General features: G+C 40.9%; 1 protein-coding gene across 17 annotated transcripts in view; it reads right to left on the bottom strand.

Annotated features, from left to right (window-relative positions):
- The window catches only part of TNRC6B (trinucleotide repeat containing adaptor 6B), a 146,226-nt gene that overhangs the window by 36,354 nt on the left and 88,957 nt on the right, over positions 1-20,915 (bottom strand). For 13 of the 17 annotated variants that reach the window (XM_077339411.1, XM_077339415.1, XM_077339410.1 and 10 more), the window contains 8 exons: positions 16,833-19,154; positions 14,649-14,804; positions 6,808-6,986; positions 5,676-5,750; positions 4,576-4,621; positions 3,356-3,504; positions 1,359-1,529; positions 109-234 (listed from right to left, as the gene is read on the bottom strand). In XM_077339411.1, coding sequence (XP_077195526.1) covers positions 109-234; positions 1,359-1,529; positions 3,356-3,504; positions 4,576-4,621; positions 5,676-5,750; positions 6,808-6,986; positions 14,649-14,804; positions 16,833-19,154 — 3,224 coding nt within the window. The remainder of the gene's footprint in view (positions 1-108; positions 235-1,358; positions 1,530-3,355; positions 3,505-4,575; positions 4,622-5,675; positions 5,751-6,807; positions 6,987-14,648; positions 14,805-16,832; positions 19,155-20,915) is intronic. The other 4 variants (XM_077339426.1, XM_077339417.1, XM_077339414.1 and 1 more) reach the window with 3 other exon arrangements.

Genomic DNA, 20,915 nt, shown 5'->3' on the forward strand with positions numbered 1-20,915 from the left:
AAGAGTTTTCAAGAAGATTTCATTGTGGTTTGCTCAAGAAGTTCAACCCAATACATGAAACTGCAAAATAGACTACAATGCATCATCTACAGTTAACCTCTTACTTACCTGGGGAGAAAGGAACTGGGGAGGCACTTGTGCCCGGATATTGGGGGAAGGATTTAGTGGCTGCACTGGTGGGTGCATTCCTCTCGATTGTGCTGTGCTGTTTCCAAACAGACCTTGATTGCCACCCTATAAAATTCAATCAAATGATGAGAATAATTGTTTCAACACTTAGAGATTCAGATAATATTAAAATAGTAATGGTTCAATGGAGGTTCAACTGTGCCTCTAATATTTAGAAGATACTAATTATTGTTTATTTGCATCTTTTTTATTATATCTCTTCTTACAGTTTTGCTTTCATATAATGCACATTTAAAGAGTAGAGTAAAAGATGCAGAGGAAAGCTTAAAAACATTTTCATACTTGATTTTCATGTCACTTTGTACTTTATATGTTTTCTGTAGATGGCAATTTTAAAAAATTAAATTCAGTAACAGAACAAATCAGGAAAAATGAATGAGAACATTTCTATACTATATATAGCTATTTCTATGCGACGTGTAGCTATATAATAATACATATTATTTTTCTAAGAAAAATTATTCTGAAGCATTTAAAAGTTTACACATTGCATTCAAAAATACCTTTAGAAATATCTATGTGCAGTATAATTTTTCCTAATACACTGAACATGAACAGTGCTAGCCCCCAAAAGCCAAGGCTACATTTCATGGTATAATGCTTTGTTTCTTATTACTGACTGTGATTTATTTTTCCAATAACCCCATGCCACCCATAAGTTCACTCTACATGTTAATCCTCTAAGAATATTTTTTCCTACACAGCCATAGCTTGTGCCAGGGATTTCCAAACTTATATTATTCTTAATCTTCTCTTTTTACTTTCTCAAAACTGTTACAGGATTTTTTAAAATAAAGAACTCCTAATTTCAATGGATGAAATCTAGACAAAGATTTTTGTATGAAAATTTGGTGCATGGTTTCTAAGGTCAAGTTTACAGCAATGTAGAAAGCAGGCTTTTTTCCAGGACATTCCAATATTTACACATCCACAGAGACTGCTACAAAGTGTTAGTAAGAGGTCAAAGTAACAGTTACAACCAACAAACTGAATGACTGGAAGGAAACAGAGAAACCAGTGGACTCCTGAATGAAAAGCTTGCAGACTTAATTAGTATAGTTCCTTGAATAAAACCTCTTTTAATTAAAAAGTTGTGGAAAACAAGCTGACCAGAATTTAAGCACAGGGTTCAGCCAAGATGCATTATATCCAAGAAGCAACCTCCTTACTTGTCTAGCAGCGAAGTTTTGGGGGTTGAGCCCTGAGCCGATTGCCCCAAGGCAGACGTTGGGTAGTGTGGAACCAGAGGGAGATAGCTTGTAGTTGGGAGAAGGGGAGAAGGGAGAGCAGGGAGCCTCATCCCCAAGGCACCCATCTTGATTGGAGAAAGGCAAAGTCAGCTGAAGCAGCAGTTAGCCAATCAGCAGGAGTTGGTTAGTGAAGCAAGAGAATGCAAAGAGAGAAAGAGTGACTATGAATGACCAGGCATATGCAAAATTAGTTATGTACTTTCAACCAGTAAAAGGGTAATTCTGATAGACTAAGCTATGTCTGGAGATGTGGCCTGAAAGCAGAGCCAAAACAACCCACACATTAATTAAAAACCCTCTCTGACAATCACTAGGCTGCTTAAAGAAAGCAAACATATTGACTGAAATATATGAGAATTTTTTCTTATGAACAGCCTCTTCAGGAGACCTATCATTATATTATAGCTATGATGAAGAAAAAGTTCCTTCTTCAATCTAAGTACTTCTACTAATTGCTAAGAGTACCTGCTTTTTAACTATTTAAGGGATTTGGCCTTCCATCTCTTATAGCAGGAGTAGTCAACCTGTGGTCCTCCAGATGTTCATGGACTACAATTCCCATGAGCTCCTGCCAGCAAACACTGGCAGGAGCTCATGGGACTACCCCTGTCTTATAGTATGAAAGCAGGGGTGTACACCTCTGATCCAAAGCAAGAGAACTGATATCCTTACACACACAGTTCAGTATTTTGTCACTAACAGCTTACTGGAATAACAAAAAGAATATCCCAGCACATAGGTGCTGACAAGGCTTGTCCTAACAGGAAACAGAAACAGCACACCTCCTGGACAGTCCAAAGACCAGGATTCAATTTTGAGAAAACTCTATACCTTTCATCTTAAGACTGACATCTGTTCTGAATGACTGGTTCCTCTAGGGAGTCAGTTTGGTGTAGTGGTTAGGAGTGCAGACTTCTAATTTGGCATGCCAGATTCAATTCTGCACTCCCCCACATGCAGCCAGCTGGGTGACTTTCGGCTCGCCACGGCACTGATAAAACTGTTCTGACTGAGCAGCGATATCAGGGCTCTCTCAGCCTCACTTACCTCACAGGGTGTATGTTGTGGGGAGAGGAAAGGGGAGGCGAATGTAAGCCGCTTTGAGCCTTCTTCGGGTAGAGAAAAGTGGCATATAAGAACCAACTCTTCTTCTTCTTCTACTTCTTAGGTTAGTTTCTCGATTGCTTAGGTTAGAATCAAGACCAATTCAAGACAGTTTAAGGCTGCTTTATAGACTAGTGTTTCTTTCACAGAAGTGCTTTCTTTCCACATGAGGAATGCTCTGATCTATAAAACTGCCCTTAATATTTTTAGTTTGAACCCTAACGCCCAGAGACTCCATTAAACAAGAACACAAATAGGACTGAAGCGAAGCACCTTTAATGAGAATTCTGTTTAGCCCCCACTGCTGTTTGGGTCCTCCAAAAATAACTTATAATGAAAAAACAAACAAAACAGGACTATTAAAATAACTTCTATATTATAAGATGGCTGCTAGATATTTTTAAAAGCTGCTATTGCTAATAGTCATGCAACCAGCCAAGTATAATAGAGACTCTAAAGATAATCGGGTTATGAAAGTGCTCCCAGATTTTGTTAGCTGTGTATGTGATGCACAATATTTATCTACATCAGGTTGATTATGCTTTCCTGTTTTTATAAGAGTTTCTGGCAGAAGATGAATTGTCAAGATTACAGAACTATCAATACCAAAGGGCATAGAATTTCCTTTGCCCATATTTACTGATCTAAACTGGAAGCTAGTTACTTTTAACTCAGAAGTATTCTTATTTTTCAGCTTTCTGTGCTATACTATTTTAATCCACAAAAGCATTCTTGTTTTCCAGCTTTCTGCACTACTTTACAGAATGCAAACAGTTCTTGTAGTAGAATCTAAGCCAGGAAATTTGTTTTACCTTTTCAAAATAAGGACCACTATCTGGGGTTCCCATTTCTTTGGAATTAGGAGGACGAAAACCAGATCGGCCCTTTCTCATTATGTCATTAAAATCCACAAGATTCATGCCTCGTTTGTCCACATCAAACTTCTTATCCTGAAGGCCACCTGAATGGAAAAAGGAGAAAATGAAGTACTCATGCCAATGGTTATGTGTTTGTGGTAACAGCTGGAAAATTACTAAATCTAAATATTTTTCTTTTATTACCATGTACACAACAGAACATACACCCAACATCCTGAGATTTCAGACAGCATGTGTTTATACATCAGCATATGTTTCTTCTTCAAATTGCTATAATTTTGCTAGGATTTAACAATATTCACTGAACAGAAGACTTAACTGAGCTAATTATGGCTTCTGATGTATAACTACTGTGTTCTCATTTATACACACATAGAGAATGTCGTAAATATCCTTCTCAGTGCAATATTATTAACCAAAACAGCATAGCTATAACAAATCGTGGATCTTTTTGTGTATGAATCTTTATGGATTATTCAATACAGGAAAACCCAGTTGTCATATAGGAACTTTCAGGAGAGGACGCATGTGTGGTAGGAGTTTTGAGGAACAGTAGAGGGGGAAGAAAGAATTTGGTTTTCCCTGATGTTTCTGCTCTGATCCCCATCTCCCGTGTCCCTCACTTTTTAAGGCTCAAATATACATTGAAGGATATGGAGTCTCAACACAATGTGCAGTTTGGCTCTGAATCACCAGCCTGTCCTTAACATCCCAACTCAAAATGCCATTTTTTCCTCCCCTTAGGATAGTGTATGTAGATGGAGTCCCCATTTACGCAACAACCTATGAAGTAGGCCTTGGCACTGGTACCTGAACACCTGGTATCGAACATCTTGCTTCCCCCATGCTGCCCTCGCAAGGACCTTCCTGTTTTAAGGAGGGCCATGGGATTTTTGCCATTGATTTTGTGTATTGTGATTGGGTTTTAATGGGGGTTTTAATGAATTTTATTGAATGGATTTTCTTTTATGTTACCCACTGCAAGCTGATCTTTGAGAGTGGCGGGTTATAAATCAAATAAATAAATTTGGCTAAAAGAGATTGATGAGTCCAAGGTCTATGCAGTTTGCAGTTCTTTCCAATGAGGTCCCAACCGCAGACATTCTTCAGTCAAGTCCAACACACTAACCCTGACAAATATCTCAAATACACACCTACAGATAAGTCCATCTTATTGCCTGGAGTATCCTCAGTTTGATTCTGAAAGGGAAAAAATGAACACTAATGCTTAACCAACTACTATGGGACAATTCTGCAAGAAAACATTGTCTCAAAAGATACAACCAGAAATAGTAGTACTGTAATATTTTATTATTTCTTTCTTTAGATTTTTACCTGCCCATCTCCCCTTAAGGCGGGTTCAGGGTCAATTTGAAAATAAGCTGTTCATAGATTTGAATCCAAACTCTAACATTTTCCAAAGTTATGTCTTTTCAAAGTTATTGGAACATAGTGTCCCAAATTATCAATAGAATAATTACTTGGCAGTTTATTTTAAGAGTAGAGGATAAGGTAACATTCTGGCTGCTCTTCTCAGAATATAATCCCTTGACCATCACATAAGGATAGAGGTTAATTTCTCAGAGCAGCTGTTCAGTGTGTGCTCTCTATCTGTCTGTCTCTCACTCTCTGTCTCTCAAAAATGGGTCTCAATATATCTCAGCTTCCCTATCTAAAATATGGATACAAATATTATTCTGTATGTCAATAAGTTTCCCAAGTATTTGTACAAAATCAAATATGGAGACCATCTCTGCACTCCTCAAACATTCAAGTTCCGCAAACACAGTCTGTGCCAAGTAGAGACAACTGCATTTGAATGAAGCATAGTCGTTCCAACAATGCTACTACCCTAGTTCCCCTATTAGGGTACTGAAATAAAAGGAATTCATACGAGGTCAGAACTGACCATATATTACAAGATCATACTTTGTATTAAATTAGGCTGCTAATACAGATAGAAGATAACCATAATCTTTTATTTTTCTACACTTTAGTTCAAAATGAAGTGAGCATATCTAAATTCTTTTACAGATCAGCTCTGTAAGTAAATCAGCAGAAAATTACCAGCCTGTGCTAGCCACTTGCACCACATTAGTGGCTTGAAAGATGTACCCGCTCATTTCCAATTTACAAAAGTTTCTACAGGAAATCTTTACTAAAACCAACCAGGCAAGCAACTGCTTAGAAGCCTGTTTAATATTAGAATATAATGTTGAGAAACAACCAAACTATGACATTTTATAAGCCTTACCAGCAATCCCATATTTGAAATCTGATCAGATAAAGTATTCATCCACGAATCACTACTGCCCCCTTTTAATGAACACTAAAAGCAAAGAGACAATTATCAGTTTTTCACTGCATCCTTGAGGCCGAAGCTCAATAAAAATAAGCATGTGTAACTTAGTAGAAATAAGATGGTTATGCTTATGTTCATGTTTTAACAGTTATTAGACACTATATTTTTGTCTATTTTTCATAATGGGGCACTAAGAGCACAGAAGGCAAATCTTGCTGTGTTTCCTTGCTGCATCAATTACTGAATGCACTCTGAACAGAGGTGTTTTTGCTGATGAACTTCTCTCTGTTTTTGAAATGACTAATGAGGAATCAAAAATATGCTCATGGGACTAAAGGAAAAATATTATACTGAAATCAGTTGGACCCATTATGGCTTTCAAAGTACTTTGCATCCCACCAATCAAACTTCCCTGTCTTCACTCCAGATGAAAACTACCTCACTACCATCAGTGGTCACAGTGTTGCCTCAAAAAGCCCCAAGTCCCACATTTCAATGGGTGGGGCTGAAGTCTGTTTGTCCTTTCACCCCAGCTCTGGCCACTGATGCAGAAAGAAGTGGGGTGTAAATCACCCAGATCCTCTGTTTCCTATGAAGCTGCTCCTGTGCCTCCTGGCTCTCTCTGGGACTTCACTTGGTGGGAGAGCAGAACCTGGCGTTGCAAAGCTTGAAACACCCCAGACCACCCACCATTGGCTCTGACTTCCCCTTTCCCTTCTTGTAAGGTCCTCTGGCCTTATGATCCAAGGCTCTTCCACCTGGCCTTGGTGCTGGGGCTATCACTCCCTTGTGGCTTCCTGGCCCATTGCTGATGCATCGTCAGGCTGAAGGGAGGAACACCACAGGGGCAAAGATTCACCAAACAGTCAAGTGCCAGGCCTGCTCACTTCTCTGGCACTGGTGAGTACAGAACAGCATTGTAAACCACCGAGGAGCCAGTGTGATGGACAGCAAATGGAGTGATGGAGTTGATGGGAACCCTGATCGCTAGATACATTGAAATACTTCATTGAACACGTAAGAGGTGGTTTTTGATGATCACTGATCTGCTTGAAATTCTATAATCTAGCCTCAAACTTCTCACCTTGATTTGTGGTTTCTTTCCTCCTTGTCCCCAACTTGTTGAATTATGGGAGGAACTGCTTCCCTGAGAGCCTGCTGTGTTCCAGACTCCTCCCTCTTCTTCCTCTTCCCAACTGGAATGACGTGTTCCAGGTACTGGCCCATCATTTTCCCCCCAGCCATCTTGAGATGGTTTGTTACCTTTGAAAGTAAACCAAGTATTAATAAAAGAAAACTAGATCAACAAAACAGTTTACAACAACATGACCCATGGTTTACATGTTGCTTGATTGTATGGATGCCTGCAAGCAAGTCCCCTTCTGACCCATGAGGAATTATTCCCAATTAAATATGCAAAAGACTGTAGCCTCAGCTTCCTATAATTGCACATTAACAAATACTAGCAAAAATGCTCCCAATGATTATGCCCAAATATATCATTCTAGATACCTGAAAGTCACCCAGGCCTTCCATCCCAAAGAGAACTGTGAGTTTATTCTAAGGAAGTATAATATTCCTGAAGCACTACGTATGAGGGAGGGCAGTATATAAACATAATAATGAATAAATATAAAAATAAAACAAGAACTACAACATGCTTCACAATTTTTACCCCTCTTCTAACCAGTCCTACAAAAGTAACAAGTAGGGCAATCCTAATCAGGGTTACACCCTTTCAAATTCACTGAAGTCAATGGATTTAAGAGGACGGCTTTTGACAAGGATTTGCACAGTATGGAAAGGAGTGACCCTTCAGGTACTCAAGTTCCAAGCCATTTAGGGCATAGGAGTCAAATATATACTTTTGTTATAAGGGCCAGATCAAACAGAAACATCAGGCCCAGTCAGGTACTGAAGGTATTTTACTGCTGACCATGACCCACACCTTCCTTCAGCATCTAACTGAGGGATATACACAAGAAATTTTGATTGATATACACAAGAAATTTTGAACAGCACAGACAGCTATTGTCTGATAGTCAACGTGCAACAACCGGAGACTCTTGTAGCTCTTTAAAGGCTAACACTTTTCAGAAGCTTCTGATTACCGCATTTGCCGGCGTATAAGATGACCCCCCAACATTTCCACTCAAAATATAGAGTTTGTTACATTACATTACAGTACTATGGGCAGCTATGACTATCCCAACTGAAGTGCACCCGGCGTATAGGACGACCCCCCCACTTGGAGGCATGTTTTTCAGGGGGAAAAAGTAGTCTTATACGCAAGCAAATACTGTAGTTGGAGCATGAAATGATACATTCTGTTGCTGCAGCCAAAGACAGGTGGCCAAGTGGCATCAACCAAGAGAACTCAACCAGCCCTATCTTAAAGAAACTGCTATGGTCAATAGGTTTTGGAGAGGGCAGGTGTGTGAGACACTTGCACAATCCCACACCTCCCTGTCAGAGTCCCAAATTCAGCAACAAACCTGAATAACGGGGAACTGCAAAGCCTTCCCACAAGGAAACTTCCAAGCGCTGCCACTCTCAAAAGATGCCAATTCTACTTTAATTGCCTTTTGCAGATTATTTCCTATCAGCTCAATTGCATTATCCAATCACTCCAAATATTACTTCTGTGCAAGTGCACAAACACACATCCAGCACCTGCCTCTGCCATGTGCAAATCCATCATGCTTTTCTGCATATTTGCTCCCATCCCTGACATGCGCCGTACCTCCCACCTCCTCCTTTGCTTCCATTCAGACTGTTACATAAGGCAGTGCTTGCAAGGAGGGAATCCAGGGAGCATGTGTTTCAGCTTCATTTATTCATCCTCCATGCACTGCCAAGGCAGGGAGGCAGGAAATGAGCCGTGCACGTTTGTGTCAGTAGGGTTAAGCTCATCCAACATGGCGGGCCACCTTTGCCCCCAACTTTCAGTGTTCTGCGTGTATTGTGCCCCAAAGCATTTTTCTCTTGCCTGGGATGCTGCGCACAATGTGCCCAGCCTGGTCAGATGTTCTGTCCACATGTTCACATGAGGTATGTTTGGTAAGTTGGTCAGTGGCTTTCTACGGGTGTCTGCGTCCAGAGGAGCATTTCCCAGGCTGCCTTGATGTGGTAAGCTGCTTGGCCGGGCTCATGGAGGTGAGGCCACAAAGATTCTGCCTTCTACACATGAGCAGTCAGCCACCTCTCCAGCAGTCCAATAAGCACAAGCAGAAGCCCAACATGCTCTAGCTAAGCCCTTTTCAATCTTCTGACCATGGAGGAACCCCTTAAATAATTTTCAGACTTCAAAGAGCCCTGGAAGTGATGTCAGTTGGCCACGCCTCCCTACCACACCTCCCCCCAAAGTCCCATGTCACTGGAAGTGACATCACCACCTGCATTAACAGACATGCTCGTGGAGGACTGAGGGAGGAAAGACAGGAGGCAGTTTAAGGTGAGAGCAGGCATGCAGTCTCTATTCCCTCCTAGGCACAGAAACCAAGAGAGAACACATGCTTGGGAGAGGGAGCAATGGATGCCAGTTCCCTAGCTTGTGGGAAGGGCAGCCTACTGGCCCCAAGGGGAGTGGCTGTGCCGAGCTTGTGGCCAACCCAGTTCTTCTCATCTCTTACCACTGCCAATTCTGGGTTGGGAAAGTCCTGAACATCTGAGGAAAGATCCTTGGGAGTCCTTGCATATGGGGAAGGTATAATACCCTAATGTAGGCCCTTCTGGTCCACATTCAGACTGGTTTCCAACCCAGTTGTTTGCAGGCCAGATAAGAGTCCTGAACAGGTTAATTCCAGCCTCCAGGCCATATGTTTGATATGTCTGATTTAGGATTTCATAGATTAAAACAAGCTCTCTGATTCTATATGGAAACAAATGGGCAGTCAGTGATTAGAACCTGCTTCCTGCCTCCAGGGGTTTTGGGTGGGAGAGGACCCAAGCATAATAGTGTCCCCTCGTAACATGTTAAAGGAATTCCACAGGAAGTTTGCTGTTTCATAATGAAAAATGAAGTGCTGTTAAGCCCTTGCCTTTGATTTGGTGGAAATTCTATAATGGAGGGAAATTGTGTAGGCTTGACTGGATTGGTTCTGAGACTTCTGCAATGATATACTGTTTATAGGCATGCTGGGACAAGGAAGCAACAGAGGATCTTGCTTTTGTGAGAGCTTTCTGAAAGAATGTCTCCCTGGCCTTCATGTAACACTTAGCTGAATTCTGTGGCTTGTTTTCAGATAAGTTTTTTTTTAATAAGAATATAACTAGACAAAGTGTTGTCAGTCTGGAATGAAAGGAAGCTGTTCATGCTGAATTCTATGCTCTGCCTTTTGCCAAGATACTAGAGAGGAACGGATTTCACACCTCAGAAATGACTGCTCCTTGCTATGGAATTTTAGTAATCGAACGAGTCTGCCATTTAAGGGAAGTATTAAGCTTAGAAACGTTATTTTGTTTTTTATTCCTATGCTTAAAACTGTATCTTATTAGTTATGTTAAATAATATAATTTACTGAACTTTGTTAATCAAGATATGTCTTAAAACTTCCAAATTATTACTCCAGAGAGTTAAGAGTCCTATTGCAACTTTACTGATCTACGTGGTGAATAAGGCTGTATTTCTATCATTTAAAAATGATCTTCCTGGTATTCCTTATGACAGCACTGGGGGGATGGGGAAGTGTTCACAATCCTCAGTGTGACCTCTTCCATAGCTAGCTCAGAGTACGCAACTCTGTAAGAGAAGGTATTCACAAATAGACCACACTACACCAAAACTGGTCTCAGGCAACAAAGACAAGCATAAACTGGAACAAAACATTTAGTCATGAACAGCAGCCAATTAAAAAAAGCTGGACAAGCATTAATTTATCCCTCAAAGAGTTCTGAATTTTATCAAGTGACCCCCTCACCCACAAAAAAGACTCCAGGGTGGGTCCAGTGTCCCACTCTTCTTAAAGTAAAAGAAACATTCATAGTAAGTCTAATGTTCCATTTTCACTTGAAGCAACGAAGACACTTGGATGACTGGGATACTACCAAGCAGTATACCCACGATCAGGGAGGGATGAAGAATGCCCACCAGTCAGAAAGGCAGAGGAATCAAACCACTTGCTGAAGAACCCTTTGCCCAAATGTTGTTATCAGCTGAGGCCACCAAAAGAAAAAAGAAGAAAAAAATCTTAACCCCAAAAACTGAATCAAGAACCCGAAAAGGGTTACGGCAATGCGTCCTATGCGATGTGTAGATTGTTTTTAAAATACTGTCTAGGTAGGGACAACATCAAGAAAACAAAGATCATGGCATCCGGCCCTCTCAATTCCTGGCAAATAGATGGGGAAGAAATGGAGATAGTGACAGATTTTATTTTCCTTGGCTCCAAGATCACTGCAGATGGGGACTGCAGCAAAGAAATTAAAAGGCGCTTGCTCCTCGGGAGGAAAACTATGGCAAATCTAGACAGCATCCTAAAAAGCAGAGACATCACCCTGCCAACAAAAGTGCGTTTAGTCAAGGCTATGGTATTCCCAGTTGCAATGTATGGCTGCGAAAGTTGGACCATAAGGAAGGCTGAGCGTCAAAGAATTGAGGCTTTTGAACTCTGGTGCTGGAGAAGACTCTTGCAAGTCCCTTGGACTGCAAGGCGAACAAACCGATCAGTCCTAGAGGAGATCAGCCCTGACTGCTCCTTAGAAGGCCAGATCCTGAAGATGAAACTCAAATACTTTGGCCACCTCATGAGAAGGAAGGACTCCCTGGAGAAGAGCCTAATGCTGGGAGTGATCGAGGGCAAAAGAAGAAGGGGACGACAGAGAATGAGGTGGCTGGATGGAGTAACTGAAGCAGTAGGTGCAAACTTAAATGGACTCCGGGGGAATGGTAGAGGACAGGAAGGCCTGGAGGATCATTGTCCATGAGGTCGCGATGGGTCGGACATGACTTCACACCTAACAACAATAATAACTAGGTAGGAAGGAAATAATTATATAATTGGGGGGGATTAATTGCATCACACTTTTGTCCCATGTATATAACGGTTCATATACCTAGCACTACTTTTTCTGCATACATTACATGCTATTGGCACCACACTATAACATAATTTATTGATCAGGATCTTGCAAGGAAAGTAAACACATACTTCGTCATTTTTTCCAGGGTTTTTCTAAATTTAGTATTTAAACTATTGTTTAGGTGCAGAGAGAAGTCATCATCTAATTACTACTGAAGCCTGCGAACAAAAGTGCGTTTAGTCAAGGCAATGGTCTTCCCAGTTGCAATGTATGGCTGTGAAAGTTGGACCATAAGGAAGGCCGAGCGTCAAAGAATTGAAGCTTTTGAACTCTGGTGCTGGAGAAGACTCTTGCGAGTCCCTTGGACTGCGAGGCGAACAAACCGGTCAGTCCTAAAGGAGATCAGCCCTGACTGCTCCTTAGAAGGCCAGATCCTGAAGATGAAACTCAAATACTTTGGCCACCTCATGAGAAGGAAGGACTCCCTGGAGAAGAGCCTAATGCTGGGAGCTATTGAGGGCAAAAGAAGAAGGGGACGACAGAGAATGAGGTGGCTGGATGGAGTGACTGAAGCAGTCAGTGCAAGCTTAAATAGACTCCGGGGAATGGCAGAGGACAGGAAGGCCTGGAGGATCATTGTACATGGGGTCGCGATGGGTCGGACACGACTTCGCACCTAACAACAACTGAACCAGGGTCTACATCTATAAAGAGGCCTCTGCAATTGCAACCTAGCACTGAGTCACAGTTTACAAGATTAGTAAGTTATTTAAAACAAATTCAAAACAAACTTTAAAACAATTTCTCTTTTATACCATATATATATTTAAAAATCATTTTGTGCTGAATCAAACACTGACAATTCTCCCTTCTTCTCCCCCCCTTCTCCCTTTACAACTATTACTGGATTTTTTTCTATTTTGATCATACTTATTATGTCTGGAACTATTCTGTAATCTATGCATGTATGCCTGACAAGGCTAATGCATCTAAATGCATTGGTCTAAGTCATTTGGTCGTCATTTCATATTTTATGTACTGATTTTGTATTCTATGTGAGGCTATTACTGAGGCCTTATAGTGTTTTTAACTATCTTTGTAATAAATACATGCATTTCTCTACTTGTGAATATTTTAAAATATGCATAGCATTAGGCTGCACATTTATATTGCTGTAATATTTTGGGATTCTGGATTCTTGTATCAGCAGAGGCATCAGGACCTATTTATCATGTCAGATGAACATGCATGCTGAAGTCCAGGTAACAGCTTCGCAGGTGCTGGAGATTGAAGCACTAATGTTGAAAGCCACAGAGGATGCTGCACTTCTGACTGAGCTGCGGACTCTGTAGACCTTGAGAAGACAATGCTAGAGATATACATTCCGTAACTCACGAGCTTAGGGTTTTAAAAACATTTTCCCCTTCACTGCGGAAAGGTAAGCCACAGACTATCTGGCTTTCTGAAAGGAGAGGTGTACCTGACGTAGATACACAGGTTTGCGACAAAAAAGACAGTATGAATGACAGAAAGCCAAATTCACTTTTAGCATAAAGGTGGGATCAATATGCAAAATCACTGTGTTCTTGTGGTAACAAAGAATTTTTCCATTATAAATGGTGCTCCGAATTTCTGCTCTTCTGGCCAAAATTATGGCTACTAGAAAAAGCATCTTGAGAATAAGGGATATTGTAAGAAAAAATAAAAACAAACAAACAAACTTCAGATACTTAAAGGTGCTTGAGTCAAGCTTTGTAAGAATACGTGCAGTGTCCATAGTGAAAGCATGAGAAAGAAGAGCCCTTTTTAAAACCATTCGATCCAAGGCTGCTGCAAGGTTGCTTAACTGTAACTGTTTGCTGAGTATCTTCTGTGCAAAAACACATGAGGATTGCACATGTGTAGGCCTGCTCCCGAGAGGTTTTGTAGCTAAAAAGCCTCTTGTACAGGGCAGTCGTTCAATGGTACTATGGCATAGGGGATTTTCAAAATGGCACCACCTGGTGACTGTCATTTCTGGCTCTGAGCAAAGAAAAAAGAAAGGGTTTGAAAAAAAAATTAAAAAATTAATTCTACCCTTATCTGGGTAGGTTGACTCACCCTCTCTCAAAGTGGCCAATAATGGGCCTGGAAAGGGTAGGAAGGGGAGGGATCTCGGCCATTTAAATCTCTGCTGGCTGAGGTTCCTTTAACTTCCGGGGAGGTATGGCCAGCTGACATCACTTCCAGGTAACTTGAAGGCTGCCAAAGTTCAAATGACTGCCAATGTCACTTTCAGAGTTTGTGGATTGCACATGTATTATTTTTGCTGAAAAGTAGGGAAAGGATTGGGCTTGTACAGGCCTTTTGTTTCACTGCCAGGGGATGGCTACCTGTTTCTCCCATAGAGGATGATGCAGTGTCTGACAGAACAGGTAAGTAGGCTGCTGAAAATAGAAAAGAAGCAGGATGTTTGGGTGTGTGTGTTTTGTTTGATTTGTAGGCCAGAGAAGAGGAGTCCACAGATCTAATAAGTAAAGGCATATAAAGAAAGAAATAACCAAAGAGCTCAATGAAGAAACAGGAGGTTCCTTCCTTGCCTGCTCTCAGGAGGGGACAGGAAAACAGAACTGAGGTTGGTTCTGTCCCCACTACAGACTGAAGTAAGAACTTACTTCCTGCTTCCAGGAACTGTGCATAGGTGAATACCCAATCATCAATGTGTCCTCCCCCCTTCAAGTGAAAATCATGTTTTACTCTTAAAAAATTAACTAACCCAGCAAGGAAGACAGACTTCTGTAGAAATCAAAAGCTCCCATACTGCTTTTAGCATATTAGTCCTAAGAATGTGAAATCACAAAATATATAGATTTTATCCAAAGCTACATGGGATTGTTACAGAAATGGAACCTGACAAGTACTCACTAGGTTTTATGGCATTTGGTGCAGCGGAGGGTCCATTTCCCCAACTGGTAGAAGCCCCTGCATCATCTACTTCACCCCATCCAGGACTGGTTTCATTCGGTTCACCCCAAGCAGCTGTACCATTATCTGGAGCAGGAGGTGTGCTTTTGTTCCAGACTTCACACAGAAAGAGTTTTCATTATGCACAATTCATGTAGTAAAATTGATGATTTCTAATACTTAGTATAGCATTACTGGAAGAGGGGGAATTCTTACCTTCTTCCTATACAGCTAACCTGCTATTTCATACTTTAGTATTTCTTTTGACACTGCTTGATTCTTAGCACTAAGAAGCAACTCTCAAATAAGTGTGATAAAATACTACTGATTATATATTCCTACTGTTATGATGGTCAGTTCTTAGTCTGACGAAGAGTGTGCTTGCACTCGAAAGCTCACTCGAAAGCTCACGAATAAATCTTTGTTGGTCTTAAAGGTGCTACTGGACTCTGATTTTATTGTGCTACTTCAGACCAACACGGCTACTCATTTGAATCTCACTGATTATAATCTTACACTCAATACATATTTTTCAGTTAATAATTAACAGTTCAAAATACTGAAGGATTAGAACATATTAGGTGGATGTTTCTTGTTAGGTATAGCTGAACAAGATCAGAAAAATGACTTTATAAAAGTGAAACAGCCAGCTGTGCTACTGTACTTAATATACTGTTACCTGCAGTATGCAAAGAAAACATGAGTCTGGAATACTGGTGGGAGTAAAAACAAGTGGGATGGTTTTTCAGGGGGCGAAGTAGCTAAAAGGGAAAAAGGTTAAGTACTACCTCATATTTCTAATGCCAAAGAGAAGTGACTGGTGGAGTCTCATTACATGTCCAACGTAACAGTTTCCTATACAATACTCTTCATACAAAACTATGCAAGCAGTTCACTCCAAATTTTGTCAGAATATAGAGACAAAATATACAGAACCATACTTTCCCCTCTGAGAAAAGCCAAAACCAGGAAAACATGTTATCAGTAACATAATTTGTTCATTTATATTTACTGGACAAAAGCTGATCTGATATTAACAAGAGTAGACAAACTGACAAAATTATTATCCCTGGCATCATGTCAGAGAAGTTGGTCATGAACTAGGGATTACACATAGAGGATTAAACATGGACTACATCCATACAAAGTATATACACATTTTCTGATCCAGTGGGTTATCCATATACAGAAGCCTACTTCCATGCACAAATCTCCTATGAATGAACATGCCTAAAGGGAAAGGTAGGAAGGAAGCTTGCAATAATATCTCTTTAAAGGGCATCTGCACAGGTTGGGTTGCACTAACTATGCACCACACACAAATAAAGCAAGGGATTCAGATAGTGTAGACTGAGACCGAGTGACAGGTCCAAAGCCACCAAGCAAGATTCCATGACAAAGTGACAATTTGAAAGTAGGTCACCCAGATTTTATTCCCACACTCTAGCTGCTACATCACTCTGGTTGGTATAATACCAGCTCTGGGTTGGTATCTAGATGAAGGTGGGAGCAATAGTTTAACTAGATCCTTCTCTACCACAATATTCATGCCACAGGAAGTCACCTTGAGCTTCCTCAGTCATTTGACTACCACATCAGTCATACATACAGTTAACATTTCAACGAAAAAGCTATAACTATAGGCAGTGCAATTATTCAGTTCTTAAACTCACATAGAGCACATGCGCACAAAACATTGGCTCTATAGAACTGCTGGTTTTCATGATATGTTTAAATGATGCAGAACTACCTACAGATTTCGAAGTGTCTCGTTACTATATTTAGAATTCTGGGTAATACTTTACGAAGAGCCTCTTGTGGAGCAGGGTGGTAAGGCAGCCAACATGCTGTCTGAAGCCCTGACCATGAGGCTGGGAGTTCAATCCCAGCAGCCAGCTCAAGGTTGACTCAGGCTTCCATCCTTCCTAGGTCGGTAAAATGAGTACCCAGCTTGCTGGGGGGTAAAACGGTAATGACTGGGGAACGGAATGGCAAAGCACCCTGTATTGAGTTTGCAAAGAAAACGCTAGAGGGCGTCACCCCAAAGGTCAGACATGACTCGGTGCTTGCACAGGGGATATCTTTTACCTTTACTTTACTAGTCATAGTTTGCAATACAATAAAAAGCAAAATAAAATAGAATACCTGAGGTTGCAGATTTACTAGTCCTTGGAGTAGGGAGGTTCTGTTCTCGTGGAGGTTGTCCACCTTGTGAGTTCTTGTCCCACAGGTTCACATTCTTGTAGTTGTAACTGTTAGGGTCGCCCCATGCTGAAGTGCCATCGTCAATATCCATTTTCCGACTAATTGATTGGGGGGATGGTTCTTCCCAGCCACTTGGTTCCTCGTCCTTTGAGGCAGTTGGCTGTGGCCCACTATTCCAGTTAGGATTTGGTGTCCTCCCATTACCTGGGGGCTGTGGAGGTGGACCCCAGGAGCTAGGTGCCTCTGACTGTTGATGGTGCTGTTGTTGCGGATTATTCCAGGAATTAGGTTGTCTACCAGTATCATTCCACGCTGGAGTTCTTTTATTATTATTATCCCACCCGCCTTTTGAAGAACAATTTACATTTGCACCATTACCCCAAGTTCCAATCTCATTTTGACTAGCTTCGCCCCAACCCGACATTGACTTGTTTCCTGAACTTTCCCAATTACTATTTTTTGTTTGGTCAACTTCCTCTCCCCAGCCATTTTTTCCAGAAGACCACCCTTGATTAGGTGGTCGTCCATTCCATCCTGGATCCTTGCTTGAATTCTCATTCCAAGTTGTTGTTGCCTTTTCATCAGGTCTTCCACCTCCCCAATTAGAACAGCTGTTCTTGTAATCATTCCATCCTCCAGTGTTTTTGGGCTCTTTCCACTCTGTTGGAGTAGAGAGCTCCCCCCATCCAGACTTGATTTGATTGCTTTGGCTGGGTGCATCTCCCCAGCCCCCTGAGTTCTTTGTCTGTATGGCAGAATTCTCCCACCCCTCAGTTCCTTTATCAGCCTTTCCCTCAGGCCTTGGCATCTCTTCTATATCCCAAACAGTATCCTGTTTGATTTGAGTTTGACCCCAGCCAGTATTTGAAAGCACTCGGGGGTCCAGATCAGTCCTGCTCAGCAAAGTTTGCAAGACAGCCTGGCAATCAGGATGTGTAGGCCTGTATGATCTACGTCCAGAATTGTGACTGTCACTACTTCCTGCTTTGTGGTTGCTTCCAGTGCTTTGACCTCCAACTTCACTTCCTGTAGAGCTGGAAGATCTTCCCCAACAGGGAGCCTGGGAGTTGCCTTGGTTTTCAGGAAGGGGGTGGCCCTTTTGATTGTCCCATGCTCCAGTGCTAGAATTTGGTTGGTTTGGACCACTCCATTCTCCAATCTTCAGTTCATCAGACCCAGACGGCTGTTTCCATTCTCCCTGAGACACCCCTGATGTCATTTTGTTCCCTTCACTCCATTTGCTTTCACTAGAGTGTTGAGGGCCAAAGGTCCAAGACCCATCACCCGTAGACCTGTTGCTATTATCCCAAGAATCATTTCTTGATCCATTTGATTTTTGAACAGAAGCTCCCTTCCATGAGTCCTCCCTATCTTTTCCATTGTTCCCATGATTTCCAGAATTGCTTTGACCAGAGGCACCGTCTAGTCCAGAAGGCCCCCTTACTGTACCCCAAGATCCAACACTCCCAGTCTTTCTCTCTCCAGTGCTTTGTGAAGGGGCATCAGTGCTCCTGGAGGCGTTCCCAAAGCCCATTTCAAAGGACATTCCCTTATTCTCCATTGGGTTTGGTGAACTTAAGTTCAAAGAGTTAGTGTTTCCATTTTTTGGTCCATCAGTGTTGTGAATTTGAGCCTGCTCTCTGCCAGAGACAAAGTTAACACCCGCATTTTCCATCTTTGACTGCTGTTCCCTAGAAGTCTGACCTGTTGTACTAATCTGTGCATTGGAGCTACCATTATCAGATTCTGAAATCCCTTTCCTTGAATTTCCCTCTTGAATCAGTGCTGGCCAAGCTGATGGGTTACTATTTGGGTTAAAGTTGCTGAAGCCAGAGCTGGGGCCAATTCTGTCCTGCCCACTTAAGTTCCTCCAGCTTGCTAGACCATTGTTACTGTCTGCTGCAGGATTGGAAGATTGAACAGATTTAGCCTTAGGGTCAGATTTCCAGGCCCCAAGATTACATTCGTTACCAGAGCTTACAGACTGGCACTGGTTTCCTTTTCCTTTGTTGCTAGTGGTGCTTCCTGGCAGAGTGCTCTTCTCCAAACCAGGGTTCGAGGCACTGTTGTTGTCTGTGGTGTTTTCGGAAGAAGACTCAGTATCTTTGCTGGCAATACAAGGCCACTCTTCCATGTCAGACCCGTCTACAATCACCTTGTCCCAGACATGAGTTGGGTTGGCATTGGTGCTGTTGGAGGAGGCTCCAGGACCCCAAGTGGAATTTGCATAATTTGAAGCAGCAGCACCTCCAGTTGTTGAATCTAAAAACAAAACATGATCACAATTACTCATAAGAACACAAATGATCTCCAACAGAACAGGCTATTGTTTCTATTCAGCATCTGAATGTTTATTTCTAAGATGTCATTTATATTATAAATGGAATACACTAGCTTTAAAATGCTTTTTCAAATGGATTAGACAAATTCATGGAAGAGTAATGGCTACTTCTACAGAATGAATATGAAATGGAACATCAATGGCTAGTTCATAAGCCTGTGAACACATTCCAGGAGAAACAAAACTGAAAAGGACTGTTGCTTGCAGCTGTTGCAAACTTCCCAGTGACATGGTGGAAACAAGATTTCTTGTTGGTGGAAAAAAGACTAGAATTCTTAGTCTGATCCAACAGGTTTCTTATAATTATCAAGGCTACACATTGTTTTACTATTGATGAATAATTAGTATCTGTATGGAGGGAATCTTATTAATTCTTACTATATTTCTATTTTCTTCGTAATATATAAAAAATGCTGTATAATAAAAAAACGTTTTCTAGTCTGGTATGAACTGCATTAGTACTAGTCCAAGGTTTCATACAGACAGCATCTTAAACCCAGAAGGAAAATTTAAATAAGTCTCAAAACATTGTAGATTTGGATGGGATATAAAAATAAAGTTTATTTATATCATATTAATTATCATGTCTCTAGCACAGATACATGCACACTAGAATAAACACTATTTAGTTTAATTTGTAACTATATTTGTATCAATTCACAAGCAGATAAAATAGTGCTAACATTATAGTTGGCGGCAAAGAACTATTTAGTTCCCACAATTCAAAAGTAGAAAAATACCATTAGGAATTAAAGCTACATATCTTAATCAAAAAACTAGATTCAATTCCAGTAGTAACCTCACAGACCAACAGGATTTTCAGGATATAAGGTTTTAAGAGTAAAAAGTTTCTTCAACAGATTTGAGCTTTCACTCTTGGAGGTTTATACTCTGAACATCTTGCTGGTTTCTAAGGTGCTACTGGACTTGAACCTAGTTGTTCTGCTACAACAAGATCTGAAATGATCTTGCACAAGAACCTCTAAATGGACAATTATTAAAATTACATATCTGACACTCCATTAGAGATCACTTGTTCCAACTAAAAACAATCCTTAAATCTGTAAAAGTTTAAATTTACAATATCATGGGGCATTCATTCATCCCCATACTGCTCATACTGAAAACTACATTTTTTTCATACAACTAAAGCACCATTCTTACCTGTCAGATGGGTTATCACCTGAGTTAAGACAGTAAAACTTATAATTTCTAAAAAGTGGATGTTTGAGAGAGGTCTTGTCCAAGACCTGACTTTCTGCGGAGCACAAAATTCTTGTCGCTCAGCATCTATTTTTATTCATGTAGCAAAAACATCAAATGTAGCTACCTGGCAGCTAAATTTGTATAGATTTTTCTACCATCACCTGGCTCCCTCTCAAGTCAAACACTGTTGTCTTGGAAGCATCTATTAGTACAATCCCTAAAGAGACTAAAACTTAGAAAAAAACTAATTTACACATATAAATGAGATAATTCATCACATGAGAATTCTTCACTAACAATTTAAACAAGTTATTCTTATATGCAGACAAGCATATAATGAGTTGTTTGATTATGGTTGTCATCATATATGTTATATATGTCATATATGCTTTCCCTGCCCAGGCCACACGGTCCTCTCATATCCATCCTCTTTTATCCACATTGCTCAAAGGGCAAATGTTTGCAGGGCTCAGGAT

The sequence above is a fragment of the Paroedura picta genome, chromosome 5 (assembly GCF_049243985.1).
Source record: "Paroedura picta isolate Pp20150507F chromosome 5, Ppicta_v3.0, whole genome shotgun sequence".
NCBI lineage: Eukaryota > Metazoa > Chordata > Lepidosauria > Squamata > Gekkonidae > Paroedura > Paroedura picta.